The sequence below is a fragment of the Apodemus sylvaticus genome, chromosome 1 (assembly GCF_947179515.1).
Source record: "Apodemus sylvaticus chromosome 1, mApoSyl1.1, whole genome shotgun sequence".
Classification (NCBI taxonomy): Eukaryota; Metazoa; Chordata; class Mammalia; order Rodentia; family Muridae; genus Apodemus; species Apodemus sylvaticus.
Window position 1 is genome coordinate 57,328,821 of NC_067472.1, and position 22,430 is coordinate 57,351,250.

Sequence of the window (22,430 nt, forward strand, 5' to 3'; positions counted from 1 at the left end):
ATTCAGGGAGTGTGGGAAGGACTAAAAGAGGGCTTCCGGGGGTCAGCAGAGGCCACACTCAGAAAGCCAAGAACAAGGCACTGCCTAAACCGAGGCTGAGAATCCGTACTAAGCATCACTGCAGGACGCCCTTCGGCTCCCAGCAAGGCTCGAGGGCAAGGGCTCCAGGATCTGACTCCGCCCCATCTGGAGCTGAGTTTAGCTGTGTCCCTTGGTATTGCACACCCTTGCTTTAGACCCGCCTCCCCGCCCACCCCCTAAGCATGTGCACCTGGCGTTCGTGTTAGACCATGGCCGTCTTCCACTTCCCCAGCATTTGCTGCTGGACCGCATCTTCTCCCGCAGGGACCATCTATTAGGCTCCGCACAAGGGTCTAACTCTTGCAGCTCGCCCACTACACACTTACAGATCTCTCAGCATAGCGGTTTCCCTTTCCCCACCGCGTTGCCGCGCCACCCAGCGCTGAGTGCTCGCTGGGCGGGCGCATGAGAAGCCTGGCCTCCGGCTGCTAAGCTTGTGCAAGACAAAACCGGAAGTATGTCCAGCTTTAGCACGTGAGCTACGCCTGGCTTTTGTTTAGGTTTCTGAGGCTGGGTTAAGGCTTTAGGTATCTTCCTGGTACGTGCTACCAACAGTACTAGGGCTGACAGTTTTTTGTTATTTTGTTTTCCTGAGGCAGGGTCTCCCTGTGTAGACCTTGCAGGCCTTGAATTCACTTACCTTCCTGCCCTTTCCCCTAGATGGCTGGGATCAAAGGCATGCACCACCTTTTTGGGAGTGGGGATGTGAACAGCTGTTTTGAGACAATGTGGAACATAACCTAGGCTATTCTCAAACCCAGTATGCTCAAGATGACTTTGATCACTAGGGAATGCAAAATGGCTGTTTTGTTTCAACCTGAATGGAAAACCGTCCAACTGCTGTGCAGTGTTCTTCATCACTCCCAGGATGGTGTCACTGTCACCTCCCCTACCAGGCTGTTCGATGCCTCTGCTGACCTAACTCCTGGAGCCAGAGGGGTCTACATTATGTGAAGGACTCCACCCCTACTGGGCCTTTTGCAGGGGGCAGCCCTGTCCTAGTTGCTGGAACACTTGCCAGACAAGAATCAAGAGTCTGCAGGAGGCCGCCTCAGGACCCAGGCCCTGCATGGCGGTACAGTCAGTTCTTTCACCGTCGTGCAACCTGAAGTGGCTGGCAAAGTGCACTCAGTGTTTGCCCAAGAAGGCTGCTTGCTCTCTGGCCAGTGTGCCAACACATTTATTAGTTTAGAGCTAGAAAGAGCAAGAGTCCAGTAGCTTTTTCAGTAAAGACTGCCTTATGGCTGAGCTTCGAGCCTGCCCTCCTGACTCTACAGTTTGCCCTGCTATTAAGGCACTTGAGAAAAAGGGGAGCAGGAATGTCTCAGAGCAAACTCCCTCATGATCCTGAAGGCAGCTAGTAATGCCCACCTGTTCCTCTTAGCCACAGCTCAGCATGGAGAGCTGGCAGGGCAGGAGCTCCACAGGGCAGAAAAGTGGCCCCTCAAGTGCTGGTGTCAGGCAGCACCACACAGGAGCTGCTTGTAGGAGCCCTGCTGTGGATCAAGGTGTGCAGGAATCCGTGTTGAGGAAGACACTTGATAATAAGGCTTACGGCCTTAAGGCCACGGCTCCAGTCTGCCCTCTCTAGGAGAGTGCTCGAAGCTGGAGAGGGAAGCAGGATCTCAGAGTTCCCTACAAAACAGGAGCTGACTATCCACACGGGAAGAGCCGAGTCCCCAGCTCCGATCCAGGGAAGTTAATGCTTCTGCGTAAGCACCTCCAAGAAGAATGATATTGCCAGTAAAAGAATAAAATGTGCCACCCCCAGGAGATATCACCCAAAGAAGTCGGGGGCAGTTGGAGCACACTCCCCAGATCTGGGACGTGCTTTGGGAAGGCTTCAGTGCCCGCGAGCCTAGCCCTCCAAGCAGGGTCCCTCCGGCACCTTAGGAGCTGATCTGACTCAGGAGGGCCGAGAAGTCCATGTCCGCGATGGAGGAGAAGTCTTCGTCTCCTGAGAGGCCGTTGGGAAGCCCTGAGGTCCCTAGGGGCACGGGAGCTGGGTCAGGGGGCCTCTGGGACCCTGTCACCAGGCGAGTTATAGCTTCGGGGTACTCCATCAGCATGGGCTCAGCTGTGGAGTGAGACATGGACACACCCTGGTTCAGGAGCTGCTGAAACTCTGAGTTGTCGACAGATGCCAGGTCTGTGAACACTCCCGGGTCCGTGCTGTTGCCAAGCAAGGCCCCCAAGTCTTCATCAGCATCGAACTGCAGGTGCAGCAGGGCTTCCGACAGCGTGCCTTCCCCGGCCTGGGCGCTCTTTGGAACAGGTGTAGGCAGGGGCTGGGGAGGACCTGGGGCTAGAACGGAGACAGGAGCTGGGGGCTGAGCCATAGCCGGCACCATGGCTGAGGAGGGGACCATGGTCTGCGCCAGGACTTGGGCAGAGGACGGGGCCAGGGCCAGGGCCTGGGCCTGGTTTGAGATCTGCCCAGATGGTAATAGCATGGGGGGAAACTCATCGAAGTTGATGGTGCTGAGGGATGATGGGAAGTTATAGGGCTGGGGGGCTGAAAAGAAAGACAAAGAACAAAGGGTCAGAGACCGTGAGACACACATGGCCCCTCCACCACCACTTACCCAGCTCTACGGTGCTTAGAAGCAGCCCCTTCCTAGGGAACCAAAATCTGACCAGGCCTGTAGGGTCCACTTCCAAGGGTCACACTGAGATGTTCCCTAACTACTAGGGTTATAAAGCTCTCACCCCTGACCTTTTAAAGTTTTCATATTATAGCTGCAAAACCAGTTGAGAGGATAGACCCCAGAACACGGGCGTGGTGATGGGCAGGGGTGACTTTTTTGAGCCTCATACCAGAACACCCGACCTATTACTTTTAAAAAAAAAGTTTTTATTTTGTGTGTTTTGCCTGTGTCTATGTATATGCACTACATGCATGCAGTGCTCTCAGAGAGCAGCAGAGGGCGCTGGACCCCCAGCTCTGTAGCTGGAGACAACTGTGAGTTGTGTGCGTGCTGAGAATAGAACCCAAGTACCTCTAGTCCCATGACTTACTGCTTTAGAGGTGATTTCTTCTTTCTAAACTCAATCGAGAGCTGAGCTGCGGTCCTCCCTCCCACAGGCTCCCCAGGAGGGTAGTGGGGTCATATTTCCCAATGTCTGTATCTCAAGGTATCCAACTCAGGGATTATTTAATCCCTTGGCACCAAGTATTGACTCTAGGGCCTCTGAGTGCCAGGCAAGCACTCTCCCTTTTAGTTATAGCTTATCCCTGCTTCTACTTTTAAACTTGAGACAGGGTTCTTCAGACTGACGTTAAACTTAATAACCTTGTAGTCTAGGATGGCCTTGAACCTGTGACCCTCCTGCCACACTCTCCTGAGCATCAAGGAATAAAGGGTTCAGGCTTTAACTGGAGCATGGCTTCTGACTTCCATGGACATTAGCACCCTCAGGAAATGGCTAGCTCCTGTGCCACACTTTCAAAGCCTTGAGTTTATCAGTCTGTGACAGCCCCGAGACATACAGACCCCGTAGAGAGCAGATTATAGAACTCTGCAGGCGACACCAGTTCGGATCCCTTCCTGAAGATACAATTTCAGTCTGAAGAAACGAGACCCTCATTCTAGTAGGACAAAGGGACTTCCTTACCTGGTTTGGGGACAGAAGATGAGTTTCGGGAAGGCACAGCAATACGCCGGGCTGAAGGCCGGGGTTCAGTTGGTCCTACAGGGCAAAAGCCAGGTCAACTTTCAGACTGCAAGTGCACTCACACTGACTCTAGAGCTTGGCCTACCTCCCGCTCCTTTCCCACATCTCACCATTGAAAGGACTCTTCTTCATGATGCTCTTGAAGGTCTCATAGGTCCTTTTGCGTTTCTCTTCAATCCGGTGGCGATCATCTGGGAAGGCAATATGGACGGTGGGGTTTACTCTCCCTCCCATGGGCTCTCCATGGGAGTCATGGGAGTAGTGGGGTCATATTTTCCTAAGACCTAGTCTCCCAACCAATTAAGAAGGGATGTGTTACCTTTGGAAAAGGGTCTGTTGGTTGAATCTTCTCCTCTGGTTTTTTGAGATAATCTCACTATATAGTCCTGGCTGTCCTGGAACTATGTAGACCAGACCAGGCTGACTTCAAACTCACTGAGATTCACTGCCTTTCCTCCAAAGAGCTGTAATTAAAGGCGTGGGCTGCCAGAGCCGGCCTTGTTGGCCCTCTTGACCTCCTGCTCTGGGGGACAAGAGCCTGAACGCGCCATCTGAGCTGCTCACCAAACATTCGCCTAGGCTGAGAGGGAAGCACTATGGGCAGAGCATCACAGGCTAGCCTAAGGCCTCCAGACTCATCACAGCACAGGCTAGCCTAAGGCTTCCAGATTCATAGTCAGCACAGGCTAGCCTAAGGGCTCTAGACTCATCTCAGTTAATGGCTTCTTCCTTTAGTTTGAAGCTTCAGAATTATGCAGACCATCTCAGCTGCATGCCTCACACCAAAGTGCTACTTCTGTCCCGTGTCTTCCCCGCCTGTCCTGGCACCAATCTGGAAATCCGGAACTACTTTAAGCATCATTTTTTCTTTCAATCCTCCAAAACTAAATTTCAATACAACTTCCCAAGCGCCTACTGTGTGCTGGCTTTCCTCCTAGCTACTGGGGATGAGTAAGCACACAAGAGATTTAATCATCAAAAAGGTGACCTTAAAAAGTACCAGGATCCAGAGAAAACTAGTCTCAAAAAACAAACCGAAAAACAACAAAAAGTACCAGGATCCCTTTGGGCTGGTGAAGTCTTCCCAATGCCGGTTCCCCTAACCCCACCCCCAGCCACAACAGGAAAAACAAAACCTAATTTATTACATTTATGTGTGTGTGGTCAAGCAGTGGTGGTGTATGCCTTTAAGGAGGCAGAGGCAGGTGGATCTCTGAGTTCAAGACCAACCTGGCCTACAGAGCGAGTTCTAAGACAGCCAAGGCTGCACAAACAAATTCTGTCATGAAAAACAAACAAAAAAAACAAACCACAAACAAACAAACACACTTAAGTCCCCCAAACATCTGTGTGTGCGCGTGTGCGCGCGCGTGCATGCTGCAGTAAGAGGGCAAAGACAATGTGTGAGAGTCAACTATCTCCTTTTATCATGTGGATTAAACAGAGGTGCTCAGACTGGTTACGCAGAACATCTTGTCAACTCTGTCTTTTTTGAGACAAGATCTCATGTAGCCTTGGATGACATCAAACTCCCTATGTAGCCAAGACTGACCCTGAACTTTCGATCCTCCTGTCTTCACCTCCCTCCCCCATGCTGGGTTACAAGTGTCAGCCCCTGGTTTGAGGGTTACTAGGGATTGCATTCAAGGCTCGCGCATGCTCTAGACAAGCCCTCACTAAGCTATGTCCACGCGCCTCTCCATCTCTAACACTGCTCAGAGAAGCCAGACTAAGCTTCCAGATTTGCTCAGTCAAACCTCTGCTTAGAACTCTTAGCTGCATCCTGCTGCTTTCAGAACGAAGCCTCAGACGGCTAAGCCTGCAGGACCATGCTTTGTGTGGGCTTGCTCAGTGCCTGAAGACCGCTCCCACCACCGTGCCCTGGAATGAGCTGTGTCCTCCCCAACACCCCGGCCAGCCAGGATGAGGCCACTAGAATGAAAAATACACTTCAGGTTCCTCCTGGGTAAATGCCAATCCGACAACTCCAGCTCCCCACACAGCACTGCCTCATTTGGCACATCACTTACATATCTGTGCCCTGACTGAGCTTGTGAAGAGTAGGGAATCTGCCTCGTTGAAATCAAAAGACAGGATTGGAGAGATGGCTCAGCAATTAAGAGCACTAGCTGCTCTTCCAGAGGTCCTGAGTTTAAATCCCAGCAACCATAGGGTGGGTCACAACCATCTGTAATGGGATCCGATGCCCTCTTCTGGTGTGTCTGAGGACAGTTATAGTGTACTCACAAGCATAAAATAAGTAAGTCTTAAAAAAGCCAACCCACTTGTTTGGTTATGTGTGTGGTGTTCGTCAGCATTTCTGGGCTCCTTACACACAGAAGCCCTGAAACGGTTCCACAAGGTTACCAGCTGCCATGTAGGTGCTGGAAATTAGGCCCAGGTGCACTAGAAGAGTCCAGTGCCCCTACCCCACCTCTCCAGCTCCTGTCTTATTTGATTTCTTATGTATAGCATGTGGGACAGGGCTTGGTTGTGCACTAAGCCTTGAGCAAAATTAAGCTGGGTTATACGGTAGTGACAGGAGACACAAGGTGGCGAGAGTCCACAGAGCCAAGGGACCCTGGCTCAGATGCGCCATTGCCTCCCACTGCTAACAAATGCAGTGAAGTCTTCCTGTGAAAAGTGCTGAGTTTAAAGCCAAGTCGTTTCCTTGCACTCACCCTAGGCAGATCTAGCCAACAGAGCTGAGTACGGTGGGTGTCACTGTTAAATAAGAGTGGGATTCTGACATGTTCTTTAACAATGGGGACACATCCTAAGACATGCTGCTTGGCAAATCTGTCATTGTATGAACATCTATCTTATTATAGTGTGTGTGTGCATGTGTGTATGCTGTGTACATGTTTATGGAGGTGCATGCATGTGTGTGCAGATATGTGCATGAGCATGTCAAGGCCATGTCTCTGATTGTTTTTCAACTTATCTGTGTGGCTGCTGTACCTGCTGTGTGTATGCGCAACACGTGCATGCCTGGTGCCTGTAGAGTTCAGAAGTGTCGGGCGCCTGATAATAGACTTAGGAGACGGTTGTGAGGCACCATGTGGGTGCGGGGAATGAAACCGGGTTCTCTGGAAGAACAGCAAGTGCTCTTAACTACTCAGCCACCTCTCCAGCTCCAACCACCTTATCTGTCTGTCTGTCTATTTATCTGAGACAAGATCTCACTATATATCCCTGGCTTGCCAGGAACTTGTTATGTAGACCAGGCTGGTTTCAAACTCACAGAGATTTACCTGCCTTTGCCTCCTAATTGCTGGAATTAGAGGTCAGCCACCATGCCTAGCCCCTCACGGAATCCGAAGCGCCTTGATTCAGCAAGGCTAACTCGCCAATCAGTGACAGAGAGCCACCTATCTCCCTGCCGCCAGCACTCTGGTCACACATGCTGTGGGAGCACCCAGCTTATGACATAAACGTCTTAAAGTATACTTATGCCAACTTAGACGCCTATGTCATTAGACAGACAGTGTATGTAGTCTTATGTGACCACCATGGTCTATGTGGTCGTCTTTGACCGAAATATTACATGCTATGAACTACAGCATATATGAATCTTAGGTGCTGGTCCCAGACACTTGCCCTGATCGTCCTCGAGCTGGGCACTGGCTTTGGCACGGCCCCTCCCAGCTTCGCACCTGTGTCTGGTAAGTACTGGAACTCCATGGGCTCACTGAGCTCCCGGTCAGAAGGCCGCCGGAGCTGCATGGAGACGCGCACAGGAGCCTGGAGGCCAGGGTCAGCATACGGAGGAGTCCGGAACACGATGGCCACTTGCCGGTGCACGTCAGCTTGAGAAAAGGAGCCTCGTGCCTCCCAGCCTGGTCCCGTGAAATACACCTCAATGTCTTCTGCAGGGGACAGTGGCAGTATGGGTTAGTATGTGTGACCCCCAACAGACTGTTGTCCTCAACACCTGATGCTTTTCCTTGTGACATCAGCGGCTTCCCTTGAAGCCACTGAGGTAGCTGGCACCATCACCCCCGCTCAGCCTCCCCCCTGCCCTCTCCGTGCAGACTCCAATGTGTACCTTTCTGCACCTTGTCACACAGCAAGAAGATCTCATCCCCACCAAGGCAGCTCCCAGAGTTTCGGTTTACTCTGCAGATCTTGAGCTCAGCAGTGTTGGGGGCACCTGAAACATCAGAGGTCTCAGGGTACCCTGAAGGAGCCTTAACAGCCATGCGCAGCCCAGTCCTGTGTCAAGGTTGCCCACAGCCTGCTGACTACACTTCTGCAGGCCACTGCTCTTCAAGTCACACTCAGCCTCCCCGCAGTGCACGTAGCATGTAGGTAGAGGGACACTGGAGGCCGGATCCCCTGCCCTTCACAGACCTTCCAGTGCAGAGCACACACTTTGAGGCACCTGCCTCCCTCCGCCTGGGCGGCACAGTTTCAGCAATGGTTCATCCCTACCTTGGCATCGAGACCTTCCCTCCTCACTTCCAGTTCATGCAGGTTTCTAGTCCTTAGGGCTCTGAAGCCCTGTTATTTTCATTTACCCTGCTGCTCACTAAAGACTGCAATCCATCAATGTCCGCCCAGGTCATCTGAGAGCTTCCTGTGAGCTGCCTGCTAAAGCACTGCTGTCTAGCATTATCTGGTTCTGGGAGCTTGTTTCCTAAAGTCATGAGACAGTTCTTGGCACACCAGCATGTCAACCCAAGATATGGGAAACAGTCACTTCCCATCAGGCTCCTGGGCATCCTGGAAGCTTCACGGAGAGGGAGGCTCTGGGCCTTCCCTGCCCCGCCCCCCCCCCCCCCCCCCCCCCCCCCCCGCAGCACAGCAGGCAGGATGGCTAAGGAAGCCAGAGCTCTTCTCACAGGCCACACCCACCCAGCCCCCATTCTCCTCCCAAGCCCACCTCGCCCCTTACTGCAGCTGCCCACTTACGGTTATCAAAAATCGGATGTGAGAGGACAGGTGTCAGGCGGAGGGGCCTGCCAGATGGGTCCCGCACTGTCACCTGGAAGCAGAGGCGCACTGCATTCAAGTCGTAGTCCCCGCGCTGCTCCTCTATGGGAACTGTCAAAAAAAAAAAAAAGTAGTGTAAGGCATGGGGGGAGGGGAGAACAGGAGCTGAGGGAAAAGGAAGGCAAGCTGAGGAGATGTGGAACAGAGGTCTAAGGGGAGGAAGACCCCACACCCATCACAGCTCTACCGTGACCTGGAATTCATGTCCCCTCTCTAGGCCTGACTCTCAGCAGTGAGTGTGCTGGTACCAAGCTGACAGCAAGGCTCCACTTCTATGTTGGGTTGGCCATGGAGGGAGATGAGCGCCAGAGGCCCAGGGAGGGTGACAGAGAAGTGTACCACAGGCGGCCCATGTCTCTGCCCCTCGTTCCTACCTTGAAAGGGGTTATTGTTGGTCTGGATGCGCTGGCTGATGGCTTGTTCCAGGTCCCGCTTCTTCACACACTGGATCCCCAGGTTCTGGAAGCTGAGGCCTCAGGGGTCAGCTGTGTCTGCAGCAGAGCCCCTCTCCTCCCACCCCTGCAGCAGAGCCCCTCCCCCTACCCCCTGCCTCAGAGCCCCTGCCCCTCCCCACCCCCCTGTAGCAGAGCCCCTTTCCCCCCACCCCCTGCAGCAGAGCCCTTCTCCCTCCCACCCCCTGCAGCAGAGCCCCTCTCCCCCCACCCCCTGATGCAGAGCTCCTCTCCCCCCACCCACTGCAGCAGAGCCCTTCCCCTCCCACCCCCTGCAGCAGAGCCCCTCTCCCCCTACCCCCTGCAGCAGAGCCCCTCTCCCCCCACCCCCTGCAGCAGAGCCCTTCTCCCCACTCCCTGCAGCAGAGCCCTTCTCCCCCAACCCTCTGCAGCAGAACCCTTCCCCCTCTCCACCCCCTGCAGCAGAGCCCCTCTCCCCCACCCCCTGCAGCAGAGCCCCTCTCCCCCAACCCCTGTATCAGAGTCCTTCCCCCTCCCACCCCCTAGCCCCCAGGTCTTCCCACTGTGCCCCATGAAACCCATTCATTACCCAGCAGCACGTCTCTGATGGACCTGGCCCTCGCAGACCTACCCTCAGCCACAGGGGCTCCTTTCTCCACCCTAAGCACTAAACTTAGTCCCTTTCCAAGGTCATCGGACTTCTTTCTTGCGCATGGAATGTTCTTTTGAGCTTGTCTGATTTTTCTCACCATTTAAGAGTTAGCAAAGAGGCCTTCTATAATCTTCCAACCCAAAGTCATGAGACCTGTGCAGCAGGGCAGGGAGCTACATGCCCATGACCCTTGGTGTGGAGAAGAGGAGGCAGGTGAATCCTAGTGAGTTCAAGGCCAGCTTGAGCTGTATGAGACTGTTTCATGAGACCAGCCTCTCCTCCTTCTAACTTACTACTGTGTTTTCTTTCCATCGTGGAAATTATAAATCTCTACTAGTATCCTGACTATCTGTTTATACAATTACTGCCTGGTTTTACCAACTGGTATTAAGGTCTAGAGAGTCCATTTGGGTATCTTTCTGATACCAGAGACTAAGGGTCCAGCCAGAGGGTTTGCAGCTCCAGGATATGACAGAATTTAAGACAGAGGAGGTCTGTTTGCAGAACTGGGGACAGAGCAAGGACTCTGGATTCTGCTGGTGTTTATAAAAGAGTAACACTGTAACAGCTGCCTGGCCTGCCTGCTCCCACCCTCCTCCTACCCTGACCTCACACCATCCCCAGCCCCAGCTCACCTGTGGATACAGCGGTCTGGACAGAGTTCAGCCTCATAGAAGCCATCCCGGCAGTCCTTCCCCACAAGTTCATGTGGATGAGGCCGGTGAGGTGGGTCCTTGGTGACCAGGGAGATTCGAACTGTTCCTGGTCCTGTGTAACCATTGATCTGTCCAAAGTACAGAGTACTCTAGAGGCCAGCAATCCCAAATCTGGCTCCTAGATACAGGGCACAGCGGCAAGGAGGCAAGTCTGCTGGGGCTCCACAGTGCCTTCCACCACATCTGTGCCCGCCGACCCCCCCCCCCCGGGGGCTCTTGCTTACCTTGATGGTGGGGTGTGTCTTGGTGGTATCTGTGCTTCTCTCGCCAGGAATACTGCCTGCGGAGCGACCCTCACACTTGTAGCGGAAGCGCATGCCCCGTTGCTTGGGCTGCTCGATGATTTCCACATAAGGCCCAGAAGCCTGGGCTGGCTCTGTGGGTGACACAGCCATCCATCAGGTGCTGTTCCCATGGTCCCTACCCCTGGACAGCCCCTTCCTACTGAGGATGGATGGTCCACTTACCTGAGGGAAAGATGAGGGGAAACAGATCTGAAAGGGTAAGACAAGGCACACTGTCAATAAAGTCCAGTGCTCACCCTCACCAGGGAAAGCCTGACTGAGCCAAGACCCTGAAACCTGCCCTGAAAGAGGGCGGGTAAAGAAGGCAGAAGCATCCCTCTACTAGAGAAAAGGGGCAGAGGCATTCCTTTGCCAGGAAGAACAGGCACTGAGTCTCAGTGCCTGTTTTAAGTTCACAAGTGACACTGAGGACTCCTCTCCTCTTCAGGGGAAACTGAGTCTGATACTTTCTCCCTTGCACGGAAAGGAAGCCAGACTAGTCGCATCAACACGGGAGGGGGTGGGGGGAAGCCGGAGGAAACTGAGTCAAGATTCACCCGTACCCCCACCCAGGAGGGACACTGAGTCAAGGCGCCCTCCACTGAGAGGGTAACTGAGTCAGACCCCTCGCAGCCCGCCCCGCCCCGTGCCACCATCCGGCCTGCCGCTCCCTGCGCAGCAACCCGCGGCGCAGAAAGGGGCGGAAGACGGCGCGGGGCGGGGGTGGGGGGGATCCCGCCGCAGGCCCCGGAGCTCTAGGGCAGCCATCCCGTGAGCCAGAGGGCAGCCTCACCGTCCATGGCCAGGGTCCCGGGGGCGGGGCCGGGGTCGCAGCTGAGCCCACGGCGCGCTAAAGCGAAGCCATTCGCCAGAGGCGGAAATGCGCGGCGCGCGCCCGTCGTCGCGTCACTGCCCGGAATCCGGCCGCGCCTGCGCGCTGCGCCGCCGCCACCGACGCGCGTGGGGGCCGAGAGCAGGTGCGCAGCTCACGCTGGACGCGGAAGGTGGCGGCGCGCGGGCGGGGACACCGGAGCGCGGCGGGAGGACGCCCAGGCTATTTGTCCCGAGGCCCGCCCGACTACAAGCCGCTCCCGGGCTGCGCAGTGCGGCTCGCTCGGGCTCCGGCTCCGGCCCCGCCTGGAGGGCGGGCCCGCGATTACTCACTCTGTTTTTTAGGGGATTTCGGGTCCCGTTCCCCGCCCCGCTCTGATCTCAGGAGTTTGGTGATGTCACCCTGGCCGGGTCTGGAGCAGAGCCAGGATGCTGGCAGGCTGCGGCCGTTCGCCCTGCACAGGGAGAGGCCCAGGCCTGCTGCTCCCGCGGAGGCCAGTGACTGAATTCCGCAGGTTTTCCTAACCGTGCTAGGCCTTCTGGGGACCGCCGCGCGTTACAGGCCACATGCTCCCCAACCAAACCCGCCTGCGCGCCGGAGTGCTTCGCGGAGCATGCTTCATCAAGGCGTGACGGAGGCCTTGGGGTAGAGGGGCAGACCGAGGACTAGACACCTGAACCTTAAAAAGACCCTGAGAGCAATGAGTGCTGGAAGATTTCCAGGGCTTCGTCTCCGCAGATAGGTGCTGTCTGCTAAGGTTCAGATCCTTAGGAACCAGCTAGGGTCACCACTTGAGCATCGCCTTGAAGGACTCCCAGGAGCCTAGGCCCCCAAAATGAAAGCGTTTGTAGGGACCGAAAATTGCCATCTAAGCCAAGGGCAGGTGTGCAGATGTGTGGAGACTCTGGCCGGAGGACTCAACACATCAGGCTGCCTTCACAATGCCCAGAAAGAGGAGGCTCCAGCACACGGAGAAAGACTTATTTTCTCTAAATTAGGAAATCATGTGGGAATTGGAAAAGATTGGAAATTCTGACTTGCTTTCCCAGGCTCTGAAAAAAACAGGAAGACAAAAGTGAAAATAGTTACCGCCCCTCCCACTCATTTCAGTTTCTCACTTGGCGCAGATTAGAAAAAACAGTTTAATGTTTTGCAGGGGCGGACGTCAAGGCGACAGAATGAATTATGATCTCCAATTAATGGCACACAGCCATCATGAACCATTTTTAAAAACTGACATATAGTTACAATTTTAAGTTAATATGAATACCAGTGTACTTACTGAGAAGTAAGGTCTAGAAATGAGAACTCAGTAGAGGTCTTGCTTAACATTTCAGGAAGTTCTGGGTTTGATCCCTGACTCCATGATGCTGCAGTAAAGCCAGCACTAATGGGGTCAGAAGTTCAAGGTCATCCTCTACATAGTTTGAACCCATCCAGAGCTACAGAAGATGTTCTTTTAAAAAAGGATGGTTACAGGCTAGAGAGATGGCCCATCAGTTAAGAGTTTATAATGCTCTTGCAGAGGACCAGAGTCCAGTTACCAGCAACTGTAACTGCAGCTTCAGAAGACCTCACATCCTGTTCTGGGCTCTTGAGAGCAACTGCACGCACGTGTGCACATATATACGTAATTAAATATGAGTTGGGCTTGGTAGTGCAGGCCTTTAGTCCCCGCACTCTGGAGGAAGACTCAGAAGGACTCCTAGTTCGAGGCCAATATAGTCTCTACAAAGTGAACTTTTGTTTCAAAGGGAAAGATAGGTAGGAATCTATCAGAGTTACAGTGCTGGCCTAGCATGCTGAAGACTCTGGTTTCTATCCTCAGTACTCCGGGGAAAAAGTCAAGAAAATGAAGGGGGAATGCATGGGACACTGACATCACTCATCCCACAAAGGCTCCTCACTGTCCGATCCTTTTCAGCCCTTGAGTTTAGGCTCCTCCCATCCAGGTTTCTATCCTTTAAAGAAAGGCCTATCTACATACACGTGTCAGCATACATGTATGTGGGAGCCTGCCACCCTTCCCCCCCTCCCCAGGCATGTGGAGGTCAGAGGTCAGTGGACAACCCACTAGACTCATTTCTTTTCACTAGGTGGGTCCTGGGAGCAAACCAAGACCATCAGGCTGATGGCAGGGACCTTCTTTGTTTTTTGGGTTTTTTTGTGTGTTTTTTTGGTTTGTTTGTTTTTTTTTTCCAAGACAGGGTTTCTCTCTATAGCCTTGGCAGTCCTAGAACTCAATATGTAGACCAGGCTAGCCTCAAACAGAGAGAGATTTGTAGCTGGTCTTTGCTACTTTGTGGCTTCTTCTTTTTTCCATCCTTTATCCCCTTTGTTTCACCCTGTATCACACACACACACACACACACACACACACACACACATACACACAGAGGGAGAGAGAGAGGGAGATAGATCCATGAATCTAATTTCTTTCCTTTTGTTTTTCTTTGACCACAGCTACCAACAAACTGAAACCAATATCCTAAACAACCACCAACCTCCAGCCTCGACTCTCCTAGCATTTATGCACTCTCCAAAAAGTTCCCAGAGTTCCAAATATTACACAATTATAGAAACTATCTGCACTATCTGCAGTGGGCAGAACCATGCATCTGCTAGAGAAGGAGGCAAATAAGTTATAGTCAGCTGCCTCGGACAATCTGAAGTAGCCATCTATCCCCACACCTGGGATTAAAATGAAAGACATTCTTTTTTTTTTTTTTTCAATTTATTTCTTTTATACATGTGAGTACACTGTTGCTCTCCTCAGACACCCCAGAAAAGGGCATCAGGACCTATTACAGATGGTTGTGAGCCACCATGTGGTGGCTGGAATTTGAACTCAGAGCCTCTGGAAGCCATCTCTCCAGCCAGAAAGACATTCTTAACTAAAATTCCAAAATTCTCAAAAATGTTACTACATTTTCTCTCTTATGTTTTAAGCCATTAAATTGTGCTGTGTATATCGGTAAATTATAAACAGAGATGTTTTCAATGAAATAAGTGCTTTTAGATCAGTGGCCAAGGTTTACAGGGGACCTCTCCTAATCTTTATCAGTTTTGATGATAGCCACAGCTTTTTAACCTCCTGTAGAGATATAAACAAACCTGAATCCCCAACACAAAACTTGCTGGTTTCCATCCTGATAGTAACACATCCTTGTAGTATAGAGGTTGGTTTAATTCCACAGCTTTTTCTGTACCCCAGTGTCTGTTGGCTGCTCAAGTGCCTGCACTTTTTTCTTTAGTTGAGGGCCATTGTTCTACTTAGACAGGTTTATCAGGAAATCATTTTAAGGGAAGGGCCTTTGGTACTTCAGCAATGGTCCCCCTTTTAAATTTGGAGACTCAGTCTTTGTTGTGCCCCATGTTTGGACACTTGGCATAGCCTGGGGTTGTTTCTGATGACATATATCAGCTCTTTCCTCAGGAGCATCTAGTGTAATCTCTAGGATCACAGGATTGGTAATCTGAGTGCCCCGCTGCTGTAAAAGATCCCTTCCATAAAGTTACGGATGTCAGCCACGTAAGGCCTTAACTTTCCTATGTGACCTTCTGGGCCCACACATTTACTCCACCACACACTTTGTTTTATCTAAGATAACTTTCCAAGTCCTAGAAACAGTATAAACCTTTATGAAGTGGCTGTTCTGAATTCCAAGATCTTTGTGAAATGATAGTCACATCAGCTCCTTTGTCTACCAAGCCTTCTACCTCAGTACCATTTGCTTGTGATTTTAATTTTGGCCTCTGATCTTTTTTGTTTGTTTGTTTTTTAGTTTTGCGAGACAGGGTTTCTCTGTATAGCCCTGGCTGTCCTGAAACTCACTCTATAGAGCAGGCAAGCCTCAAACTCAGAAATCTGCCTGCCTCTGCCTCCCAAGTGCTTGGATTAAAGGTGTGTGCCACCACTGCCTGGCTCTGATCATTAACAATTGTTTGCCTGAACACATCTTTCCTGTTCTTCCAAACCCTCCTGTTCTTTCTACTGGTGAGGCTTTACCGTTGATGTAGGGAAACAGTAGCAGCTGAGCAAACCTATCACTTGTATTTGCATCTCTTTTTACATAGGCCATAATTTTAATACAATCTTCATCTATAAATCCTTGGGAAGTCAGTCCACTCCTTTCCAAGATCATCCCTACTGTCTCTGAGACCATAAACTCCAGTAGTTATCTTACTACATTGACTTTTAGGGGATCATGTAAGATGTTTATCTATGGCCGAGTCTAGAGCAGCACTGCCTGCAGTAGCATGCATTAAATCTCTAACATGGAATGGAGGTTTTTCCGTCTATGTTACTCTCTAGCTGAAAAGGCTTGTAATTTTTGCTGCAGGGCCCTGAGCTAGGCCTCCAATACTGTTTCCCAACTGTAAGAAGCTATCTTAAATATCTCTTTTGATATCCAGTGGCAGCCTTCACAGCGTTGCAGACACCCTGCCAAGCCTAGGCATTCTTTCTGATTGAGATTTAGGAAAACCATTGCTCCTATAGACTGCTCGTTCACTCTTTCAGTGCAAATACTGTACTTTTCGAAGTTACACACTAGGTGTTTCAAGATCTGAGACCGTTAGCAGCTTAGTCACCATCTCTTTGCAAATGACCACATTTCCCACAATTGAAGCACTGGGCATTTTGATATTGAAGACCTTTAGCTATACCTTGAACTATTGTATTAGTGTGGTACACATTAGAACAAATATCAGTTGTAGCCCTTCTTCGCAGGTGTTGCTCGAGTCTTTAATGGTCTAATAACATTTTTACATTCAGTATTTGAAATTTCAAATGCCAAGGTCTCTATTAACATGTGCCTTACATCAGGTTCTGATATGGCTTTGTTCACAGCTGTGCGGGCAGAGGAACTCAAATCCCCCCCCCCTCTCTTTCTCTCTTTCTCTATTTCTCTCTCTCTCTCTCTTTCTTTTTTTGGTTTTTCAAGACAGGGTTTCTTTGTATAGCCCTGGCTGTCCTGAACTCACTCTGTAGACCAGGCTGGCCTCGAACCCAGAAATCTGCTTGCCTCTGCCTCCAAAGTGCTGAGATTAAAGGCATGCGCCCCACTCCCAGCTCAAATGTCTCTTGATTTGGGTAAATAAATCAAGACCCAAATAAAGACAGCAGAAGCTAAACACTGGGCAAAGATATAAAGGCAGGTTTTCCAGGTCCCAGGAGGAGAGGAAGACATGTGATAGAGAAACGGCTTTTGGGCCAGGCTTTGGAGGGAGGAACACAGACACTCTGTAGGCCTGGGAGCGATTAGAAATGGTGGTAGCCTCTACCACTGGATGAATTCTCATATAGAATAGCTGATGAATTTAGGACAATCGATTCGGAGCCCAGAGGTTGTGTCATCTGGCTGATTGTTAGGTGGCTTAGCAAGCCAGCCATGGGAGCTGGGTGAGACAGCTGTTGCTGGCACTGGGCAAGGAGGAATGGGCAGCACTCTTGGGAATAACTGGGATATCAGAAAAGTGTTAGCTAGCCATGGGTGCTGACTAGACAGCAGGCAAGCAACTGCTAGTCCCAGAGCCTAGCTGGAGCAAGTGTGGTTTTTAAAATTACACACAACACAGCTGAGACTAATCTTTGTCAAAAATCAGTAAAGGCTTCTCCAGAATCTTGTATAATTTTTGTAAACAAGGTGAACTGTTTCCCAGACTCAACTTTTTCCCAAGCTCTTAAAGCCACTAAGCTACACTGTTATGTAGAAGTTTCATCAAATTGAATCTGTTCCTGTATATCAGAGTACTGCCTTTCACCTAGGAACTGGTCTTTTACTATATTGATTCCCATTGATCTATTTTGCTGTTCAATATTTGAGGCTTCTTCCCTCCACCATGTTAACCACTGTATCTGTGGGTCAGCCTCTAGTACAGCTGTCACCAATCCATTAAAGTCTTTGGAAATAATTCTATTTTGAGTAGTCCAGTACTTTAGAAATTGCTTCACATAAGGTGAGTGTATCCCCTATAAAATCATAGCCTCTTTAAAATGCCCAAATCTAGCATTTGTATAGGATGCCACCCTATCTTAACATAACCTTGTTCCATTAGCACGCATATGCTATATGACTACTGGGATAGCTGGAGGTGATCACCTAACACTGGGCTGCCTTTCCTCTAACTCTGACAACACCGTTGGTTCAAGATTAACCCTTCTTTCAAAAAAGGCTGTTTCACCAGATTGTCCTTCTGTTTGTTTGTCAGCTTTTCTCTGACCCAACAGCCTTCCAGCATAGTTCCTTCCCCTTTCCAGCTGTGGGAAACTCCTGCTATCTGGCTCAGTTACCAGGACCAAGCCTTTTTGTTCTCTTTTTTGGTGATCCTCACCTCCCAAGAGCATCCATCACACCCTTTACCTCTCCAACTGCTCAGTCAATTCTGCAACTCTGTTAGAAATGAGAGTAAAGTAACTCTTTTGTCATTTCAGACATTTTGTTTGTTGTTTGTTTCTCAGGCCTCTCTATTTCCACCTGCATTTTTTTTAACTGCTCAGCCATTCTTGCAATCTTTTTTTGAAACAGAATATACAAAGTAAAAGAAAAACCAGAAAATCCCTCCTGGGAGCAAAGTGGGGGATACCAGAGTGGTAGCAAATGTAATACATTCTTTGCTGGCCTCTTCAAAAAACATTATCCATTTCTTCAACTCCTGCCATTTTCTGTAAGACATTTGAAATCAAATTTCCCATTTTTTATCCTTGACTTTCAAGCCCTGTGTTTGGGCATAGCCACCTGTAGCTGGTGTTTGCTACTTTGAGGGTTCTCTTTTTCCCCACTCTTATTCCCATCCACCCCAACCCACATTTCACCCCTATCACTAGATAGGAGAGAAAAAGGATAGAGAAGAGATAGAGATCCCCGGATCTAATTTCTTTCCTTTTGTTTCTTCTTTGAGCACTAACAAACTGCGAACAACTCATCTATCACACCTCTTGGGGCCCTAGCATTTATATTCCATTTGAAAAGTTTCAAGAATTCCAAATGTCACATATCACAGAAATTATCTTCAGATGGAAAAACCATGCTTCTGCTAGAACATGATTCAAATCACAGTCAATTTTATGGATTGGTTCTAATGCTTTTTTTGTTAATTCAGCTCTTGGAATTATAAGGGAACCTGCTTGTCTGTTTAGGTCTCTGCTCTAGTTGCCTTTAATTGGAATAAAGTTGCTGGCAGTCAATGGCTGGGCAGGGAAATAGAGGAGAGATTTTAGATTTTCTGGGCAAGGGAACCATGGGAAGAAGAGGGATTTTAGAGTCGCCATGCCAGGGAAGCAGGAGGATCAGGCTCAGGAGCTGCAGAAGGAAAGCACACAGCCATGCCGGAGCTGCAGAAGGAAAGCACACAGCCATGCCAGAGCTGCAGAGGGAAAGCACACAGCCATGCCGAAGCTGCAGGAAGGAAAGCACACAGCCATGCCAGAGCTGCAGAGGGAAAGCACACAGCCATGCCGGAGCTGCAGAGGGAAAGCACACAGCCATGCCGGAGCTGCAGGAAGGAAAGCACACAGCCATGCCGGAGCTGCAGGAAGGAAAGCACACAGCCATGCCGGAGCTGCAAAGGGAAAGCACACAGCCATGCCGGAGCTGCAGAAGGAAAGCACACAGCCATGTCGGAGCTGCAGAGGGAAAGCACACAGCCATGCCGGAGCTGCAAAAGGAAAGCACACAGCCATGCTGGAGCTGCAGAAGGAAAGCACACAGCCATGTAAGAGCCCGGGAAGAGCGGCCCGGGCCTCTCCCCGATTCGGGTTAATTCAGGGGAGCAAAGATGTTATATAGATTTTGTATTTTAAGTAAGTAAATAATCCAGAGGCATCAGAGGGGAGGCATTAGCAACGTGGGAGCTTGAGAGGCCCAGCCACCGAGCTGCTTAGGGCACATTAGAGATTAGGCTCATGGCAGGCCGTGGTGGGGCACGCCTGTAATCCCAGCGCTTGGGAGGCAGAGGCAGGCAGATTTCTGAGTTCGAGGCCAGCCTGGTCTACAGAGTGAGTTCCAGGACAGTCAGGGCTATACAGAGAAACCCTGTCTCGAAAAAACCAAATCCAAAAAAAAAAACAGAAAACAAACAAACAAAAAAATTAAGCTGGGCTGGAGAGATGGCTCACCAGTTAAGAGCACTGACTGCTCTGCCAAAGGTCCTGAGTTCAAATCCCAGCAACCACATGGTGGCTCACAACCATCCGTAATGAGATCTGATGCCCTCTTCTGGAATATCTGAAGACAGCTACAGGGTACTTACATATAATAATCTTTAAAAAAATTAGGCTGCTGGGCGGTGGCGGCGCACGCCTTTAATCCCAGCTCTTGGGAGGCAGAGGCAGGCAGATTTCTGAGTTCGAGGCCAGCCTGGTCTACGGAGTGAGTTCCAGGACAACTAGGAATACACGGAGAAACCCTGTCTCGAAAAAACCAAAAAACAAAAACAAAAACATTTAGGCTGTGTGTGTGTGTGTGTGCTTGAGACTTTCATTTGAGAATTCACAACATTGGGGTGGTAGCAAGAAGCACACACACAGCCTCTAGTAGGGAGTTTAGAGCGGATTAACTGCTCCCGCTCCAGTCAGCTGCTGTCGATCGTCCAACAGTCTGAAGCTGCTGTCGATCGTCCGACAGTCTGAAGCAGCCCCACATTCCTAGACCTGGGATTAAAATGTAAGCACATTCTTAACCAAAATTCCAGAATTCTCAAAAACTACAGAGATTTGCCTGCCTCTGCCTCATGAGTGCTGGGATTAAAGGCATACATCAATACATGTAGTAAAAATTATTTATTTACTTATCTACTTATTTATAGTTTATTATTACCATGTGCCCACATATGCATGTGGAGGTCATAGGCCAGCTTTGTGCTGTGAGTTCTCATCTTTCACCTCTGAGGATTATGGGGTGGGGGGGAATTTTTGGGTCACTAGGTTTGTGCAGCAAGCACTTCACCCACTGAGCCAGCTCATAAGCCATAAATGGACTTTTTTTTTTTAAAAGGAATGGATTTTGAGAGAGGGAGAAGAAAAGAAAAACCACAAGGCAAAGAAGTGTGAAATAAAAAATAAACCGAACTATAAACTGTTTGGGCAGTTTTCTCTTACAAAGGAGTAGAGAATGCTAGTGCCACGTGGTAAATACAAAAGCCCAAGGTCATGGTGTCCCCCTCAAAAGGCTGGCCAGTCTCTGGAACTTGGGATATAGGATGCAGTCCTTATTTCTGGGTGGACCATTCCTTCACTCAGATTAAACAAAACAATTATTTTAAATATTTCACTTTTGTCAAAAGATGGGGAGACCTGGTGGCTTAGCTCTGTAGTTCCAGCTACGTAGGGAGGTTGAGGTGGGAAGATGAGCTGTTTGGAACGGCCTGGGCTACAGAGGACGTTCATAGCCAGCCTGGGCAATGTAGTGAGACACTGGCAATGTGGTCACTATGGGGACGCGCCTATAATGTACCAAGCCCTGTGTCTAGGAACACACATATACAGACACTAAGTGTACAGTTTTAAGTTAGTGCAGTGGTTTGGATAAGAATGGCCTCCATGTGCTCATGTATTTGAATGCTTAGTGTTATGAAATATAATGCCTCAAGGTGGGCCCAGCAGACCCATGCCGAAGTGTGCCCCTGAGTAACTGCCCATGCAACAAATTTGGTATAAGGGGAGGGGGTTACTGGGGGGAGGGAGGGGGCGAGGTCCTGGAGAAGGGGAGAAGCAGATGAGTGGGCATGTAGACAGCAGACAGACCAGACCAGAGCCTTGGGAGCAGAGGGGGGGCAGGGGAACACAGAGAAGGACAGAGGGGGGAGAGAGAATGCTGGGACAGAGAGAGCACAGTGGAAGGTGGTGATGTCACCATCGTTAGGTCTCTGGGAGGAGCCTAGTGGAGTCACCTATAAGCTAACACTTGGTCATCAGGGAGGGACTGTACTTGAAATGGATTAGGAAGTGAGACCTTGTTGAAGGAAGTGTGTCACTGGGGGCAAGTGTTTGGACTTTAAAAGCCCAAGCCAGGCCCTATGTCTCTCTTCCTGCTGCCTGTGGATTGGATGTAGAATTCTCAGCTACTTTTCTAGTCCTGTGTTGGCCTATGTCCCACCATGATGATAATGGATTAAACCTTTGAAAGATCATGCAAGCTAGTAAGCAGCACTCCTCCATGGCCTCTGCATAAGCTCCTGCCTCTGCATTCCTGCCCTGCTTAGTTCTTGTCCTGACTTCCTTCACTGATGGGCTGTTACCTGGAAATAGAAGATGAAATAAACCCTTCTCCTGGCTAGTTGCTTTGGTCATAGTGTTTCATCAAAGCAATCATAACCCTAAGTAAGACGTATTTGAGGGCTGGGGAGATAGCTCAGCAAGTAAAATCCCTCCCATGCCAGAGTTTGGATCTCCAGCATCTACATAAGTTCTATGTCAATGCAGCATCTACAGGCATATGCTGTAGTTCTAACTCCCAGCACTCAGGAGGCAGGAACAAGGATTCCTGGAGCAATCTGCCCTGGGTTCAGGTGAGAGACTGCCTCATTATACAAAGGGAACATTGCAGAAAGCACAGCTTAGAATAAGCATTGGAGAAACAGGAATGTCAATCACATGGGCCTGTTTTCTTCAATGGAAGGAAATGAACGATGCTTAGCCACCTGGAATGCCAGAGTGAAAGGTAGTCCACCAACCTGGTGATTCTTGGCTGTTCTATTAGGAGCCGCCTCTACCTGAATCCCTCAAATATCCTGATCATCTTAGCCCTAATCCTGCGGTGAGTGGAATATATCCAGGGAAAG

The 22,430-nt window shown here is 50.3% G+C and overlaps 1 protein-coding gene across 3 annotated transcripts; it reads right to left on the bottom strand.

Moving 5' to 3' along the window:
• Positions 1–1,245: 1,245 nt before the first annotated feature.
• Positions 1,246–11,965, bottom strand: Rela (RELA proto-oncogene, NF-kB subunit). 3 transcript variants are annotated; one of them, XM_052192366.1, is made up of 12 exons: positions 11,610–11,965; positions 11,000–11,026; positions 10,757–10,908; positions 10,452–10,600; positions 9,126–9,217; positions 8,671–8,802; positions 7,805–7,909; positions 7,413–7,625; positions 3,867–3,947; positions 3,697–3,771; positions 2,183–2,596; positions 1,246–2,068 (listed from the first exon to the last, which is right to left on the bottom strand). In XM_052192366.1, exons 1-12 carry the CDS (start codon positions 11,614–11,616, stop codon positions 1,971–1,973), a joined length of 1,545 nt encoding a protein of 514 aa, XP_052048326.1. In that variant the 5' UTR covers positions 11,617–11,965; the 3' UTR covers positions 1,246–1,970. The 3 variants fall into 3 exon arrangements, with proteins under 3 accessions (XP_052048326.1, XP_052048317.1, XP_052048334.1); XM_052192357.1 differs by having other exon boundaries at positions 1,246–2,596; XM_052192374.1 differs by lacking the exons at positions 9,126–9,217; positions 11,000–11,026; positions 11,610–11,965 and having other exon boundaries at positions 1,246–2,596; positions 10,757–10,884.
• Between the last annotated feature and the right edge of the window lie 10,465 nt (positions 11,966–22,430).

Excerpts from the sequence above, each read along its gene's own strand:
- Rela (XM_052192357.1), bottom strand. Across the intron at positions 9,218-10,451 it reads CCAGACCGCTGTATCCACAG|CTTCCAGAACCTGGGGATCC; the intron begins GTGAGCTGGGGC and ends CTGAGGCCTCAG. Across the intron at positions 7,910-8,670 it reads ACATCCGATTTTTGATAACC|GTGCCCCCAACACTGCTGAG; the intron begins GTAAGTGGGCAG and ends CTGATGTTTCAG.